Here is an 18,314-nt window from a genome sequence, read left to right as displayed (position 1 = left end):
TTGGAAATTCCGTATGAATAAAATATTTTCATATTTTGAGTATCCTTATACAGAAGAAATGTAAGTATTTGACAACAAAAAGCCACAATAAGTAAGTCAAGCCATAACCCATTTTTCGCGAAAGTCTTAACCGTTGACCCTCAGTTGACGTGGACGATAAAAAGAGGCGACCAGCAAACGAATTTCCTCAATGGGGATATGCATAAATAATTTAATATTTTATGGTAATTTGGCTCCGACGCCAACTGTTTTTCGACCTTGTTCGGGACATCAAAGTGACGAAATGCAAACAAAGATGGGCCAACACTTATGGCCTGGCCAAGGGGAAGAAGCCAAGTAGAGTGCATAAAAATAACACAAGCCATAAACTGGCGAATTCCAAGGGTCATAAAGCCTTTAAGGTAGCCAGTCTATTTTATTGCAGCGGAAATCACATCTCCGTTTTCCCCGAGAGAACGGGCAGTATAAAAAACATGGCGCAAAGGAGGAAAAGCAAACAAAAAGTATGGGGTAAAAATAAGAAACAACACGTAAAATTTGTCGTTGTCCTGTCAAGTAGGAGCATTTTCCTCGAAGCGAGTGGGATGGACGTAAGCGAAGCAATTTTCAAGAAACACAAAGACCTGGGGCGGGGGCGGTGGCGGGGGAAAGTTGTTGGGGCCCGACGAAAGGCAGTAAATATTTTTCACTATGTTGCTGATGCTGATGACTGGACTCGCCCGACGACAGCCGGGAAAATCGGGAAAAGGGAGTACGGAACCGAGAAACGAGAGCCCAGAACGAGAACCCCCACTGGCTTAAGTCCAACAACTCAGCAGGGCCCGCGTCAAGGCAGGAAAAGTCAAACAAGATGAAGCCAGTTGGAAATGTCCTTGCTCAACGCTCGCCGGGCAAAAATAAGACCCGAAGAACAACAAGGAAAACCAAAAATAAAACTTTAAGATAAGCTACGCAGGCGGAGGGGAGGGTAAAGTGAAAGTAAAATGAACACTTTCAAGTGACAGTTTCATCCAGCATTTATTCATTTCTTTCTCTTTGCTTAATATATTCAATATCCGATAAAACATTGCCAGTCCGAGCTTAGATTTCCAAAGGCATTCCATTGGAATTTTCACTTCAGCCAGCCTGCGGATGGCAATCAAATTACAGAACTCTTTCCACAATTCGAAGCAGATCCACTTGATGCCCGTCAGAAAGGCATTGGACCAAATATGACACTCTGCCAATAAAAGTCTAGAAATTCGAAACAGATTTATGGGAACCAAAATACAAAAGATGGGTGCTTACTACCACTCAGTTAGGAATATTGATTAAAGTCTATGCAAAAATTGGCACAGTTCTTAAATGATATTCTGTATCTTTTTTTTGATAGTAGAGTGGTATTGAATCGTATTGTGATGTATCTTTAAGAAATTGAGTTCTTCACTTTGTTCATACCCTTAAAATTAATTATGAAAATTTTTAAACTTTTAAAATAGCGTGTTATCCCTTAAACAAGACGTTAAGTTTCCACATAAGTCTCGGTTTTTCAGTTTGTTTTTTTAAATAACCCTTCAAGTCCGAGTTGACCCCTCCAGTAGTGCCATTTTCAGCTTCTATCGTTCTGTTTTTTCCTTGAACTTCTTAATTTTCTCGAGTTTTTCCTATAATGACCAAAGGACTACATGAGAAACAGAAACAGGACGAGTGCACCCAATGACATCTGGCCCAGACTTGACCGTTTTGTCGTGTAACAATTTTTGCTGCTTCTGGTGGTGACCCAAGACCAGATAATTGGGTTTGCTCCGAGACAGGACCCCTTTTGGTCCCGCCTTACGAAAGGGGAAGTGCGAGTGCGTTTTATGATCCTTTGATGTTGAAAGTTGGCCTTCTACTCTACCTTGCACTTCGCTCCATCAGCGCTTCTTCTCTTTTTGGTAACATCTTTTTTAGGGATTCTGCTTGTTCCCAAAGCACTTAGGTTTCGCAAGTATTTTTTGTTGTCTTAAGTTGGCTATTTGATCCGAGCATGGTAGTTGTGTTTGCGGTTTCGCATTTCTGTAAACAGTAAACAAGTCAAATCGACAGCATACAACCGAAATCCTGTCCAAAAAGTAAATAGGTTCCGAGTAAATAAATCACTGGAGATCTTTAGATAATTGTATTGAACCAGGCAATTGGAGGAGTCAACAAATTATTATAAAAGTATGTTTCTTCTCTTGTTGGCATTCGCCCCTTCACTCCCCACAATAAGTTAAGGGTAATCCTCATTTTTTCTCAATTTCGGCCTCTGATATGCGTCAAGGCTCCTATCGGACACGTATCTCTGGAACGGTTCAATTTGAGGAAGATAAATTGCGTTTGCACAAGAAATTTCTGTCCGAAGAATTCTAATCATTTTGCATTAGCGCACTGAAACAGACCTACACTTATATACGTTTATTTTTACTCTTGAACTTAAAGGTAAAATTTTATTTAATAAATTCTACTACTAAATCCCATTGTATAAATATAAAAACATTTTAACAAAATCTTAAATTTAATATATTTAGTCTATACTTCTAGAAAATAGAAAACGCATCTTAAAGATATTCAAAATTTGTTTAGTTCAACTAATATTAATATTTAGATGAGAATATATTTAATTCTTAAGCAACTGATTACAAGGAACTTTTATACTCATACCAAAAACATTTGTCAGAAATAAATGTTTATCCCAGTGTTCCCACGCCACTTTTCCATTCCTGAAATGGGTTTGCTGTAATGCGCGTAAATGCAAATCATTATCAACAACATTTGCATTGAGCAGCATCGATGATGGGATGCACTGGGTAGCTTGTGGATCTCGGATACGTGAGGTGGGGGGTACGGGAACTGGAGCCATATTCTGGGACCTGAGAGGATTCCAAATGGGTTTACTATCGGCGCCTGGCAACCGCACATTGTTTCCCCAACTGGCAGGCTATTAGGGCTGATGAATTTGCCGCGCAGTTTGCAGTTATAAATATTTGCACATTTCGCAGTCCGAATGGCCAATGACCACTGCAATTTGGGTCTCTGCGAATCGGAGGGTTTTAATGATTACCCGCCTCCCAGCAAAAGCTCATTTCATTTGCATTACCGAGCTCTGGCACTCACACACAAAGGGAACTCATGTTGTCCAACTTACCGAAAAGCAAACAAAAGAATCTGGAATTTTAACCAAGGAGGAAATTCTTTTCCCGAGTTATGTTTGCTATTTTCGGCCAGGCCATTGTCTCCTTTCCCCCAAGAATACCAGTCCCAATGCCCCTCACTGTCACTGCCATCATCCATTGCCTTCCGCAATCTCTTGCAGATTTTTTTCTTTTCAAACTATGGCACAAATGTTGAAGTGTACATTATTCTTAACTTTTTTTGAGTTCGATAAGCGCAGCCAGAAAATTATGATGATGGGGCTGATGCCGGGATGCTGATGATGCTGCTACGTAGCTGATGTGCTGATGATGATGTTCGACTGGAGATAACCCACCAACTTGAGGAGCAAACAACAAGTTTGTCTTCACAGCAAATTCGTTCGTCATGTCGGGGGGAAAAGTTGCCGGGAGGATACAAAGGCCTGGGTAACATACCCTTAGAAGTCGAAGTTCTGAAGGGCATGGCTGAACTTATGTATTTTTTTAAGTAAATTGGTGAAAATATTCTTTTTATGCTTTAAAGGGAAAGTTGTGTATCTCGCAGATGTGTAGTTATCAGTTATTAATAAATATGCTTATAAAAAAGTTAGTTGTGAAGCTATATATATATTTGCTATAGGCTACTTAGGTATATTTTAAAGCATGTGATAAAGTACAAGATATAATCAAACCCATTCTTACCCTTGCATTATAGCTTTGGATTTTGTTGACATTCCTTGAAAGTAAAGTTAAGGTTATCATTTAGATGCCAAAACAAGACTGAGACTTCCACTGCTAATTAGAGTCTGCCCCTGAAGAAAGCGCCATAAATTTGAAAGGAAACTTTGTCCGTGCGAAACTTATTTCGAATTATACGAGTACGAGTACCAAATTCAGCTCACACCAACCCGGCTTCAATTTGTATTGGTCGTAAAGTTTGGCACTCACCTTGCGGCTTTAATTAAAGCAATTGCAGTACAAATTTTAATTATAAAATGCTTTCCCAACCTTCTGGAACAAACAATCAAATTATATGTTGTTTACAATTTTGTGGTACGCGCCCTTATTTTATTTTCCCAACTTATTGACGATGCCCGAAGGGCTGTGGAAGCTGAAGAGGCTGCCATGGTGACCCAGACAATTGTTTTAATTTTCCGCACGTCGAGCGACGTTTAGAAGGCCATAAAAAATTATTGGCCAAAAGCGCAATTAAAAAAGTCGAATCGGGCCCGGCTTAACGAACTCGAGCCAACTTTTTTATGGCCGGAACATATTTATTATGTTGCGAGGGGCTTCGTCGGGGTCACCAAGAGCTAAATGCTTAGTAGCCATCGCTCTAGACATGGTTTTACGGCTTATCCCTGTTTGCCTTTTTTATGACATTCTTAAGCAAATATTCGAATCGAGTTTATGAGATTGTGATCCGTACTTTGTAGCAACTGCTGATGGTGCAGACCGGCTGTCAGGCAGGCCGGGCATTTGTTTCCCATAAAACATCTCTGGCTTATATCGATGGCGATAAAGAAATCAGTTGATGGCCCGGGCCCAAAAAGGGTTACTACTCGACCCTGACGAAGGATCAGAATATGGGATGTGGGACGTAAGACGTGTGATGGATTATGGCAAATCGCTGCGGTGACAAGTGCTCGCAGCCGCCCCATCAATTAATCACAGTCGAGTCGCACTAATTTGCCCCAGAGCAGCATCAAAATTAGCTGGTAAATTGAGCAGCCAACGGCAAATAAATGCTCATAATAAAAAGATAATAGCACTCGCATCAATCGAATATTGATTTGATTGGGAAGGCTGCGAATGCGAATGCGATGGTGGTGGAGGACGATGACGAGCACTTGGTGTGCGGAAGAGATAGAAGAAACCAATAAAAGATAAATGCATGCACAACCGAAACAGGAAAATCGTGAGTTTGGGACCACACACATTCGTATTTCCCCCCTCCCAAACAAATGCAGCGCCAGCAATTTTCCACTTTAAGCAATTTGTGTCGGGAGCAAGAGGCATCGGAAACACAACAGCCAAATATATATATATATATGTATCGGAAAATATCCCTAACATGGTGCTACCCGAAATTCCAACTGCCCCAGCGAAGGCCCAAGGGGAGTGGCGATTGGGAAGCGTAGATAGGACAGGCAAAATACTTATCGCCACTCGGCGGATGCTCCGCCGGCCAGTGGAAGTTCCTATATGCCCTACGCGCTCGTAATTAAAGTGGCCAAATCGAATTCCGCTTATGTGGGGCGGGTAAACCGAGGCGGGCCAATTGAGTTGGCCAACTTTAAGCCAGATTCCGTTCGAACTGAGTACTGAGAGCGGATTAAAACTTAAACTGCACTTACTTTTTCAGTGCTACGTAATTGTTTGGGGCTTAAGTGAAGTCGATGGAGAGAAGACGATCAAATGACTCAGTAAAATATTAATTCCTTAAAATAAGTTTCAAATATATTTAGATATATTTCGAGCTCCACTAACAAAAACTAAAAAAATAATATCCTTCCTAAAAAAGTATCATTTTTATTCGATTTCCCAATGTCATGTTAGGCTACTGTATTAAATAGCTAACATGAACTTAAGTTACTCGGAAAAACCAATTTGTTTACTCAATACAAAGTTAATTACAATTTTTCAGTCAGATAAACAATAAGAATCAGTTAAAGTTCAAATTAAACATAACATTAACAGGACAATAAAAATCGGTCGTTAATCCACGAAACGACGGCAAGATATTTATTATTTATTTAGTTTACTTTTTTAATGGTTTTTTGTGGTGTATAATAAAGTAAGGGGCCCTTATTTGGCAGGGCATTTTCAGGAAACACTTCTTTCGAAGCAAATCGATGCTGGGCAGCATTGACAGCTTGTTTACATCGATGGCGAAGGAGCCCACGACTTTGTGGCCCACATTCCACTCCCCCAATTCAGCTTATCACGCCAATATTCCTGCCCTTTAGGCCATAACGGAATGTAGCTTGTAGCCAAACGGCTCGGTGACATTTCCGGCTGTAGGAAACCACTGAAGTTAGCCCGTAAAATGCCAGGGCTAGATGGCCGTCTGCCAAATTCGCCACTTCCAATTAAATATTTCACACATTTTCCACTGTTAATAATTCAATATGTTTCACACGCCCTCAAAAGTCTCAATAATGAATGTAAAAAGTTCGCTCAGCAAATAGTCCGAATAAAAGTGGGTAAATTCCCCGTTGGCTGATAGTTTTTTTGTTTCACTTTTGAAAAATGTTCTGCAAATTTTAGCAATTTCAACTTGTCCGAAACTGAACGGAAAGTCGCTTGTCAATTGATGGACACAAACGCGAGTACTACAGTGGTTTGGTATATTGAAAATACAGGACTATTTAAGAATTATTTAAAAATTTCAGTACATTTAATACCTTTTCTGTCTTTTCTGCTTGGGTAATAATCTCGTATGAAACCATAAAAATTAAATTTAAACGAAAAATAACTCATTTAAAATGTGACACAAGACACGGTGGCCGCGAACTTTGCCAAGCTGCCATTGCCATCACAAAAATTGGAATCGGTTGGGGGCAAAGCAGGCATAGAATGCGTTTACTGGATGTCAGGGCGCCTTCTGATTTTTCCAGAGTGACGCCCCCGAAAACTGGGATGCCCAAAATACCCCGGATACCCCGAACACCCCCCCGAATCTGACGGAAAAAAGCCAATATCGTCGGCGCTGACGGCACTGGTGATTCTGATGGTGATGCTGATGGTGACAACCACTGACATGCCCCTCACATTGCCGCAGGGCTGGGGCTTCTCAGTGGGTGGTGTTTCTGGCTGGGATGGAGGGAGAGGAGCAGGACTAGGGACCCGGGCAAGGTGAAAGCCAAATGCAAATTCCGGCAGTGTGCCACCGCCTTTCGGTATTGGTTTTGTTTCGCTTATACGCGCAGTGTATCGATTTAACTGCCCGCGTGGCTTCCCGTGGAGCCAACTCCTCCGGCGGATCCTCCGGTCGTCCTGGGCGTCCTCGCCGTCCAGGCTGTGGTTTGTTTTGGGTTTCATTTTCCAGCTTTCCAGGGTTGTTTGTGTACTTTTTCTTTATTTTTATGTTGGGCCCGCAGCTCGTTGTAGTTGTCAGCATCAGCAGAACATTCACGTACTTTCGTACTTTCATTCTGGTTGTGCTCGACATTGTCGCTGTTGTCATTGTTATTTCTGTTGTGCAGGAAATTGTTGTATGCAAACATTAAATTTTCAATAGGTCAATTTTGGTTCAACGCCTATGGCAAAAATATATACGTTTTTGCACAAACAAATTCAATGCCCAACTTTTTTCCATTGGCCACTTTACAGTTTGTCGCTCGGTCATTTTTCCTGCAGCTTTCGGTCCTTAAACTGAGGTTATCAAACAGATTTTCGCACTTTGGCCATTCGAATAAATTGATTTGGACATAACCAACAAGGAAATCATATCGAAAAATGCTGGGGCAAATATCAAAATAATTGTCAGTGACTTTGATGGACATTTATGTACCTGTATGTACGTGCTGGTGAGACAGAATTTCTGTGCGTCTGTGTTGATTTGCGGCTTGGGTTTCCCCTGGGGATTTGCCGCAAATAGTTTTTGGCTTATGTCAGAGGCTAAATGTTGGGAAAAAGTTATTATTTCAGCATGACTCTGTCAATAGGTCGTCAAAGAAAATGTTTTAGCTTTTTGCATATGTGTTTTGGGAAATTTGCTACGCTTGATGAAAATAAATAAAATGTTTACCTTCATAATGTAATTTCTGACCAAAATTGAATTATCTTCGAAATGTAATTAAGTAAATCAATTTATTTGGGAAATATTTCAGCAACTCAAAAGAATGTTTTTGCTTTGGTCAATTACGAATATTTTAAAGGGGATCCGGTTCATGGGAAAATTTCAAACAGTTAACATTTACAAATGCACTGGGCTTTATGGAAGCAATTTATGGTTATGACTTTCATTAATCGGTGCATGGCATTGAAAAGCAATTAATAGCGCATCAAGTGTAAATTTAATTGCTTTAGAGGAAAGATTAATGTCATTTGTTAATACGAATATGATGCAATTTAATGAATCCTTTAAAATGATGCATATGTTTTAATTCGTTAAGTCATTACTTAGCGAAACTTTGCAAATTAAGGAAAAATATAGAAAATATGTTAATCGAGCTAGTTCCCCAAAAATCGGATTCCGGACAATAAGCCACTTGCGGCAATTCAAACTTTCGTCAAACCCCTCCAAGATTTCAGCAGCATAATTCTCCCCTCACAAACAAGAAGTAAATTATAATCTTCGTAAAACAATTTAAGCAGTCTGACAAAAATGTCTGGCCCAGACAACCGGCTGCAGCTGCTGCATCCACGATGGCCGGAACTTCTGCTGCAAATTAGATCGTTGGCCAAATTCGATTGTTTCATTTGCACCATTTTTCCCCGCTTCATTTTCCGGCGAGTTCCTGAATTCGGTGTCCGAGGAAAGTTCTGCGCACAGTTCTAATTAGCGCACTAAAGATATTCAACACTCAGCGTAATTAAATGGAATTTCAAGCGATGCATCGGTTGTCCGTTGCCAGTTGTTGGTTGCAAGTTGCAGGCTGCAAGTTGGGCGGCCAAAGCGCCTTTAATTACTGGCAGCAGGCTGCTGCTCCTCCTCCACAAATCCTGCTGTTCCTGCTGCTCCTTCTGCTCCTCCAGATAGTGCCAACAAACAGTCCAACAGATGGAGCAACTTTTTCGGTGGGTGGCAGCGGCACAGGCAGGCGGCAAAACTTGGCCACACAAATTAATCATAACTGTGGAGGCGCTGCCACTGCTGCAGGAGCACTGCCTTCATCTTGGACAAAATGTTGCCAGGCAGCCCGCCCATTAAATGTGGGTTAGGCCCACTGCAGATATGCCGTCTCAAGTCGAGTCGGCTGTCTTCCAGTCAACTTTCCCCCACACTGCATTTGCATGCTGCAATTTTCTGTGCGTCGGCGTTGCCTTCTGTCCAATAAATTTCAGCCGTGCTGGGGCATTTATCAAAATAGTAAAAACTTTGCGAGCGGCTGCAGCTGCGCAGTGCATGAGACGAGACAAGTTCCCTGCCTTTGGCATCTCAAGTTTTCCTGTTTGTTTTCCCCCAAATTGCCTGCCGGAAACTTTGCAGTCTGGGTTGAAAGCGTGCCCTCAACTATGACATCCTCTAGTACACTTACAAAAATGTATGTGTTTTTGGAAGAGTTGGTAAGAAAGGATTACACAAAATTAAGGCAGCCTTAGTTCTTAAAAATCAATTATTGCAATTGTATAGTTACTTTATTTATAAAGTATTTTATTGCTTTTAAAAGGCGATTTTATTTTCAGTGTCATGTTTGCCTCACGTGACCATCCCTTTTGGCATGGACTTGAAGTTTAAGTCTGCTGCTGAATGGTGATAAGCAATAAGAACCGATACAACGACTACTGTTGCATCCAAGCAACTGGGAAGAGGCGGCAACTTTTTTGACAGGCGGCTTACAATTCAAGGGGAAAGATGAGAGTTTGATTGTTAGTAGAGCGTTTACGATTTACAACTTGAGCAAAGTTTTTGATCACCCACAATACCATATCTCTATAAGTTCATTGATTATACACTTTCATAACTAATCACTTTGATGTAAAGTAATAAATTCTTACAAAAATTAACATTTTAAAAAGATTCTACCTCAGATTTATTTGATAAAAACTTAGTATGCAAAATTACTATTTGAATGAAACCATTATTTCAAACGCAAGAATATTAATTCATATAAGTAAATCAATAAAATAAATAACGTTTATTCGGCCAACAGTTCGTATACTTAATATAGGCATGTGCAAGCAGTGCACTGTAAACTGCTTGTAAATACACTGCTTGAGCTATTTCCGGTCGGACTGCTTATATTGGAGCAGTCAGCTTTTGTCCGCTATGAATAACAGGCACCTTTTTGAATTATGAAAAGCTTTAAAAGAGAGCTTTTAAAATTGTTTAAATTTAAAAATTAAATGAAACTTGATGGAATATTTTTATAGTATCTTTATTTCAAATATACATATTTATTGATATGTTAAACAGTTACCCTGATTTTATAAATACAATTATTTTTCGTCATTTAATGCATTTATTTTTAAAGGTATTGTTTTTCAACTTAAAAGCCAGTCGCATGGCCGGCGACCATAAGTACAGAATTTTAAATAAATAATATAAATAGCTAACATCTAGGTGGAAGTCATAAATTAATTTAAATTAGTTTAGAGAGAGTCCAGTTGTGGGCACTGGGAAGTCTAGACCTCGTTGCACTCCAGATAGACCTGGCGACAGTCGAATCCGGAGCGACCTCTGCGTCCGGCGTCGTAAAGTTCCTCGAAGTTGCTGCCGCTGCTGCGGCCAAGAACATAGCTGGTGGCATACCTGGAATTGGGAAAATTTAGAAGTTATTAGCAATATATACATAAATACTAGAAGATATTTTATTTCCCCTTTTAATAATAACCTAATTCCTTCTCTTACGATTTCAAAAATTTGTAAGGCTTTTATAAGATCGTACTATATTAAAGATGTACTTATTTTTAAAAGGTTTGTTAAGATACAAGATTTATGCTCATTATATGGCTTGTCAAGAATTGTTCAAACTAGCATTTCAAATACAAATTTACGGAATCTTAGATGTATGTGGCCAGCAACATAAAAAGTTTAATATTATATTATCCAGTACTTAATTTCTGTTTATTAAAGTTTTACATAAATGCTATTAAAAAGTTCCGTTCTCAAGTACAATAGCAAAAATTAATATATAATGGAGAACTATAAAAATGACTATTCAGTAAAGGTCGCACTTGCGTTACTTATATTTCAAGTCAGTTTTAAAAATTTAATCACTCCCATTTGGGATTAAGTGGTTTTCTGGAGCAGGTAAGCCCATAAATGTTGTTACTTACGATCCCAGCTGGCAGAAGATGCTGCTGCCGCCGATCTCGCGGACGCACTCCGTGTTGGCGTCGCACATGTACCGCTGCGTGCACTTGTCCTCGGAGCTGCGGTAGGTGCGGACGTAGCCCTTCATCAGCGAGATCCCGGCGACGACGGCGTCGCTCACGGAGTCCCGCTTGCCCAGCGATCGGGCGGCCAGGGAGCGGTGCGAGAAGGAGGTCTTCAGGGCGTCCAGCAGGTTCATCACGATCTGAATGAACTGTGGATGCGGAAGGGGGAGCGTTTTGTTCAGTGGAGTGGAGTGTGTGGAGTGTGCGAGTGTGGACAGTGTAGATGGGGTAGATAGGGCAAATTGGGGTGGGGTAGAGGAAGCATTAGTTAATTAGTTATGCATTTGCTGTGCCAATACTAGAGTAGTGTCAGTGGGGTGTGTGTGAGAGTGTGTCTCGGAGTGACAGTGTGTGTATCGGTGTGGACGGGAACAATATACATTCTCAGCACTGGGCAACAAGATTCGGGCATAAATTATTTACCTAGGTAACTAAGATGTTCCCCATCAACTACTATATTAAATGGTTTACTTTAGGGTGCATATCCTAAATATCTGGATGTTTCATAAAAGTTTTCGATAATGAAACAATAAAGTAAATCTTTTTTTGGGGCAATCCAATAATTATTTCTGCATTATAAAAAGTTTTCTTTAATTTAACAAACAAGTAAGAACCCAAAACCTTATATGATTAAGAAATAATTTTATAAGCCGTTAAATTGTTAATATTATAATAACATCCCTGCTTCATTTATACTTTCCAAGGTTACTATTTTGTTGTTATCTTATTCCTATTTGCTTTGGAAACACTGCGGGATCAAATCGTTTTTTAAATATATTATATTCTTTCGGAACCCTTTATCTCAGCCCCGAATCTTGTTGCCTGGTGTTACGCTTGGTGTTGTGAAAGCAATAAAGATGTTTTACCTCGCCAGCTTGCTTGGCCATCGAGTTGACTTGGTCGGGGTCTCTGGAGCCTAAAACGGCAGACATCACAGCCACCAATATGCCCTGTGCGATTATTAGCGAGGTAGAGGTAGAGGAGGTAGGCGGGAAGCAATCATAATCAAGAGAATAAGAAGAGCCAGGCACCAGAATCAGTATCAGTATAAGACATAAGACATAAGATATAAAACAAAACAAAACGAAACGGTAACAATCGAACAGCAAAATTACGATAAAGCAAAACAAAAGTGGCACAAAAGCAATCAGTGAGTGTATACCATGTTATGGGCTAATGGATCGGTAGATTACCTGCATGGGAGATCCGCCGTTGTCGACCTTATCGATGCCATCGCTAGGGGCCCCACCGCCCAGCAAGGTGTTGATGATGCGAAGACCTGTGGAGATATGGAGCGAGATTAGCAATGGGAAAATGGTATTTCCTACAGGAAGTATCGAGTCAAGCCAATAAATCGTATTATTATTAGAATTTTAGATTTTATATCATGGTTAATTCAATACGCGATACACAAAATAACATGTGATGCAGTAAACATAATGCTTTTGCCTTTAATAAAAATATTAAATACAAAATGTTGAATATGAGGTTCAGAAATTTATATTTACTATTCCACTTTTGTATTTTTTTGTAATGTGTGAGATCCTTACCCATCGAGATGACATTGGCCCAGGGACTGCCACCCAGTCCAATGGAGGTGTCCACATCATCCGACTTCGTGGGCGCATTGACGGCTCCGTTGAAGAACATGGTCATCACGGTGGACAGCATGTTGGACCAGGTGAATCCGCCGGGTCCGCCCACGCTCTCCTGGATCTGGTTGGTCTCCAGGTCGTCCTCGATGTCGTCCAGGGCCACCTTCTTCGAGGCATTCGGCTTCACCGCGAACTTCCTGGCCACACTCTCGTCCCGGTAGACAGGTGACTGGGTCACCTGGTGCTGCCGCTGGTAGATCTCCTGCTGCGGAAAGGCGTAGGTCATCAGGAGGCAGTTGCTGGCCACTATGGAGAGCAGCAGGTAGGCGTGCACTTTCCGTTGATTCCACATGACTACTGAAAGAAAAAATGCCGGGTGTCGGTTAGAGGTATTTAAAATTCATCGAGGGACAGACCAGCCATCCATCCGCATAACAACACTTTCACATTGCCCAATTGAGTGCGAGGGAGTTTCCTGAACTTACGAACGGGTTGGGCATTGGAATCAGCGGTGACCTATTTGAATGCCACATGCCTGACCCGATTTAAAATTGTCTTTATACATCGAATTAAAATAATGAACCGCACAATTTTATATCACTGTTAAATCTTTTATTATAAATATTATGTAAACTGAATGTTTGTTGTGGTATAATACATAACAAACATCTGACAAGAGTTTCGTAGAGAATATTTGAATAATTATTAAACTAAATGGATCACAGCAAATAATTACAGGCTTTAAAATAAATCTCATAACTTTGTACATTTTCATAAGATTCAATGCTCGTATACTTTAGTTTTATTCTGTTGTCTATATTCTGCAATAATTTAAGTAACTTTTGGTGGTGGTGGTAAGTTTCGCCTCTTAAGACGCTTTGGTTGTTTCTTTTTAGTTACCCACCGGTGATCTAAATGGAGTTTTAATTTATTTATCTTTCCAACTTTGAGATGCTTATGTCTTATTGTAAACTATATGAATAATTTGATTTTCCTGGCATTCAAATCTAAAGTGCTTCACACCCAACGGAGAATCTAAAATCATGGTCAAAATTTTCCCATTGCTTCTCCGCGTAACTATGTTACAATTTCCATGGAAACCAGATAAGAAAGTTGTAGCGGCATGTAATTAAAGGTGAAGCCTCTCCATTCGCTTCCGAAACATCCAGAAACGAGTCTAACTGCTCCCAATTAAGGTGTCGGTCAAACCGAACCCGTTCCCCAGTGGAAGTTGGTGCAATGAAGAGGAGCATTTGAGGCAGGACAATTAAGCGAGTGGCAGTGGCAGGTTGGGCAACATATGTAGAAAGCCGCCGCCGCCGCAGGTGAGGTGGCAAGTACCGGCAATTAGAAGTGACTTCCTCACGGCGATCGGTCATTGAGATTAGCGATATTAGCATCGAGAACCATTCACAATTGAATTAGAATGGGATCGCCAATGTGAGTGGTGGGGTCTCCTCCTCTTCTTCGGTCTTCAATAGGGGGCCACATAACCAGTTCCAGCTAGCGGTTCTTTCTTTTGCTCAGATGTCATGCAACAGGTTCCCGTTACAATTAATAAAGCCAACGAGGCTGCGGAATGCCAATGGCTGGGAGATTGCATTGATTTCCATTTAATTGCCGGTCCGAGAACAGGCTCTCCAGAATGGGTCAGCGTGGAAATGTAAATTGTGCGGGTTATTAATCGGTCAGCCAGGTCTCACGGCTCTTGAATAGGAGTGGACTTTTGATTGTTTGTGACACAATTCGACCCAGATCCGTGGAAATTATGGTGGCCATGTAAATTTAGAAAGCTGTTAGAGCGTGATTCAGCGATTAGTGGCCAAGATAATAGTAATTAATAGCTGGAATGTGTGGCGGAGAAATTTCATCGATTGCTCTCTGGTGAAGTGGGAAATTAGCCGTGGAAATGGTGATGGACAAATTCGTCACATCGATATCTCCATCTACCCTCCCCATTGGTATTCTATGACATAATTCAAATGCCTCGTTAGCTTCATCAATGGATGAATGGCAGCTCATCGCCAGTTTAAAGGAAAACACGCAACTCTAATTGGAAACCTCGCACGCAACTCTTACTTTCGTGGCAATTAAAGCATCGTCTTCACAAAACAACAACGGGCAATATAACTATTTCAATAACAAACGGTAAAGAGACCACCAATTACACTGGCCGTTTGGTCAAAAGTCGCAAATTAGAAAGTGTGGAAACAGCCGCAAAACGAACAGAAAGAGAAACAATTTGCAGGCGGGGGTGTAACAATAACCAAGTTCTTTTGGCCGAGAAATATCATTGTAATTTATGTGCTGGCCTCCCTCAGATATTTATTTTCATTTTCGTTTGCGGTCTCGTGCCGAGGCACGCTCCACTGGGTCCACTGGCCAAAGTCAAAGATGAGAAAGCGGTAAGACGTTCGTGATTTGCGGTAGGTGAGCAAGCTCTTCGGTTCCTGAGAGTGGATGGGATCGGCTGGGATTCGGTTTTCGAGGGCCCTGACTCATTCTGGACAGTCACGGACTGGTTTCCGGCCGAGAGAAACTCAACTCAGCCTCGCATATTCAGCCATTTCACTTTCTATTCGCCCAGAATCAAGCCAAGGTTTATTGACCAAGAAAAATAATCATAAAAAAGGAAAACATTTAATTAAGTGTTTAGCGCTGCAATTGCTTGGCTGGCAAGTGCTTAACCTTAATTGGAATACCCAGTGGCTTTCTAGCGAGTTTGTGCCTTAAGTCTTTCGTTTGCGCCGCTGATGGTCAGCAACCCCGCGAAAGAAAACCGCTGTACAACGGTCGATGGGCCCAGACGAGCACTAACTGTGCTGCATTTTAATGCGAACCGCTTTGAATATTGATCCATTGCATAAGACCCTAAGGCTGTGATGCAATCCCAGGGCAGGACAAGTCAATGATCCACTTTTCCGGGGAAAACTTCTCGGCGCAACTTTTACTGACCCCGAAAATCAGTCGCCAGAAGACAAAATGACAGCCGCACGAAAGCAGAACAAATTGCACTTGCAATTTTCAAAGCCATTATGGTTATTAGTCAGCTGCATTTGATGGCCAAATTGCAACTGCCAAGACTCGCTTTGTTTAATCCACGAGTGGTTGCAGTTTGTGTATAGTTGGCTTAAAAAGATAAAAACCAATTCAGTTCGGACCAAACATAAACTGTATTAAACACGACTGAACGGCTTCAAAGAAAAACTTTCACCTCGCTCGGCTTGACAACGACAACCGCAAAATGCCAAAAGCAACCACGGCCAATGAATGAAAGTTACAAAAAAACAAAAAACAAAACGAAATACTTGCCTCAAGCCAAGGAATGCAAACAGGCAAATGGGTAAACAAATAACAGACAATCGTGACCTTTTGCAGGCAATTAAATAAATAAATTCTGTACGGGAAGTGGCCAAAGACTTGGCCAAAAGACAGGCGTTAATTGGCAAAGAGAGATGCCGGGAGTGAAGGCGGAGACCCACATTGAATCAAGGCCACAGACAAAACGGCCGCAAGGCCTTTCCACCTGAAAAGGGGTGGGGGGACTTTTGGGGGGACCGTTCCCGCCAATCCTCTCCTGCATTTGAACACTCGAAAATGAAATTCGAAATTCTTTGGAGCGCCCATTTGGGTCAGTGGGCGGCCATCATCGGTGCACGATGTTGGTTGTTTGGCTTGAAAAGAACTTGGCTGAATGCACATCTGCGTGTGTGTGTATCTGTGTGTGTGCGTGCCCACCACACCTCATCGCACCTCGTCGACGACGAAAAAAGAGAAGACCCCCCCCTTCTCGAACGCTTTGACATGTTCATGCTCCTCCGTCCAGTCGATGGGTTTCTGTTTGCCTTTTTCATGCAAAGTTGTTAACTCGTTTAACAGAAATTCCCCTCTCTCTTCCGCTCGTTCCCCCTCTGCCTGTTGTTTTTCTTTTTATTGCTGGATTTATGCCCCGAGTTCTGTTATTTCTTTTGGCCTGACCCAAATATTTGGCTCTTGCCATCTAGCCCCAATTTGTTGGACAAACAAACCAAACGCACGACACGACTCGAGGCCAAATAGTGGCAGTCGATCAATTGTCAATAACTTTCTACTGCCAGATTCTAGCTCATCACACTGCAGTATTTGCGTTACGGGTTAGTCACAGTTGATTTAAAATATTTGTGCTATTTCTTAGAATTTTTATCAATTGCAAATAAAATTTTGTTGGCGATAAATGAATGTAAAAACCATAACTTTTATATATTAATGATATAAAACTGTGTTACACATACATTTTTGTTTTATGAAGAATAATATATATATAAATCTGCAACCAATGTTAAAATAGTAAAAAATGTTCCTAAAATTATATAAGCCCCTAATACAATACAAAACCTATAAAATGTATTAACTAAAATAAAAATGGTTTTGGTCCCTGATTAAAACTCAAATTAAAATAGAAAAATATTCAGCTGCCCCTCTTTCGTTGAACCATTTCTCTTACCTGTCTTTTAATCTGCAGTCTTTTAGTTTGTCGAGTTCGAAGTAATTAAAAGTTAATTACAGTTCCAGTTGAGTTGGTTTTGCTGGTCGCACTAGAAAAATTGCAAGTTTCAGCACGCGATTGTCAAGCACACAATTCACTTTAAAAATTCACCCAAAATTTTGCACGGGAAATTGCTCTCTCTTTTCGAGACAGTCGATGGATGGTAACTTTCGTTTACTTCGATCTTCGAGAGACTTCGGATTTTTCTTGGCACTGTTGCTGGTTTCTTGGTTGAAACCGAGGTGTTTCTGCGACTGCTGCTGAAGTTGTCTGAAACGGCGATCGCCTTGAACTTGTGCTTTTATAGCCTGACCCATTTTCTTCTATTCGCGATAGGCCTGGAAGCGAGCCGAAGAAATGCAGCCGCAGAAGTTCGGAGACGAACATGTTGGGAGCCGGCGATCTTTCCCATCACTTTTAACCATTATTAAAGTCTGGAAATTCATATAAAAGAAATTAAATAGCTGTATTCATGAAAATTATTGAATTTTAAACAATTAAGGTCAGAACCGTTTTTTTGTAATTTTACAAACAAAACAAAAATTATTTTAATGTTGTTTATTTGGGAGTAGATAATTTTTCTAGTTCATAAAATTCGTATATGCCCACTAATATAAACATGGTTATTTCAGAAAAACTCCAACTTTTCACTGTATATTTAAATTCCAGACTCAGCCAAACTCTAGGTAGATTTACCGAGAAAAAAGCCAGCTTGGCACCACTGATCGCAGGCGTGTCGTGGCGCCTGCGCAGATGGCTGACAAACCTGGCTTAAAGCGTGGTTCGATCTCAAACATGTTGTAAGTCGGCAGACCGCAGGTGTGACTTCGTGGATACGATCCATCTTTCCACCTCATATATACTAACCGTTTTGTTTGCCATTACCTTAATGCGTTTATGGCCCATTGTTGTCTGTTGTCTGCCGTCTGCGAAAACGGTTAGTGTTGATCTACCTGGTTGATCTGCCTTCAAGGTTTTCCACACCCATCCCATTGACACGTCGCTGGGCAG

At 41.0% G+C, this 18,314-nt stretch overlaps 1 protein-coding gene across 5 annotated transcripts; it reads right to left on the bottom strand.

Moving 5' to 3' along the window:
• Window positions 1–10,259: 10,259 nt before the first annotated feature.
• Window positions 10,260–17,550, bottom strand: LOC119557038. Of its 5 annotated transcripts, XM_037869599.1 has the most exons (7): window positions 17,415–17,550; window positions 17,262–17,352; window positions 12,734–13,135; window positions 12,377–12,462; window positions 12,050–12,133; window positions 11,082–11,332; window positions 10,428–10,554 (listed from the first exon to the last, which is right to left on the bottom strand). In XM_037869599.1, exons 3-7 carry the CDS (start codon window positions 13,128–13,130, stop codon window positions 10,428–10,430), a joined length of 945 nt encoding a protein of 314 aa, XP_037725527.1. In that variant the 5' UTR covers window positions 13,131–13,135; window positions 17,262–17,352; window positions 17,415–17,550. The 5 variants fall into 5 exon arrangements, with proteins under 5 accessions (XP_037725513.1, XP_037725544.1, XP_037725527.1 ...); XM_037869585.1 differs by lacking the exons at window positions 17,262–17,352; window positions 17,415–17,550 and adding an exon at window positions 13,195–13,389 and having other exon boundaries at window positions 10,260–10,554; XM_037869607.1 differs by having other exon boundaries at window positions 12,734–13,132; window positions 17,262–17,550.
• Between the last annotated feature and the right edge of the window lie 764 nt (window positions 17,551–18,314).

This window comes from Drosophila subpulchrella, chromosome 3R (assembly GCF_014743375.2).
Source record: "Drosophila subpulchrella strain 33 F10 #4 breed RU33 chromosome 3R, RU_Dsub_v1.1 Primary Assembly, whole genome shotgun sequence".
Lineage (NCBI taxonomy): Eukaryota > Metazoa > Arthropoda > Insecta > Diptera > Drosophilidae > Drosophila > Drosophila subpulchrella.
This window is presented reverse-complemented; position numbering and strand designations above follow the sequence as displayed.

Excerpts from the sequence above, each read along its gene's own strand:
- LOC119557038 (XM_037869585.1), bottom strand. Across the intron at positions 12,134-12,376 it reads ACGGCGGATCTCCCATGCAG|GGCATATTGGTGGCTGTGAT; the intron begins GTAATCTACCGA and ends ATAATCGCACAG. Across the intron at positions 11,333-12,049 it reads TGGCCAAGCAAGCTGGCGAG|TTCATTCAGATCGTGATGAA; the intron begins GTAAAACATCTT and ends CCGCATCCACAG.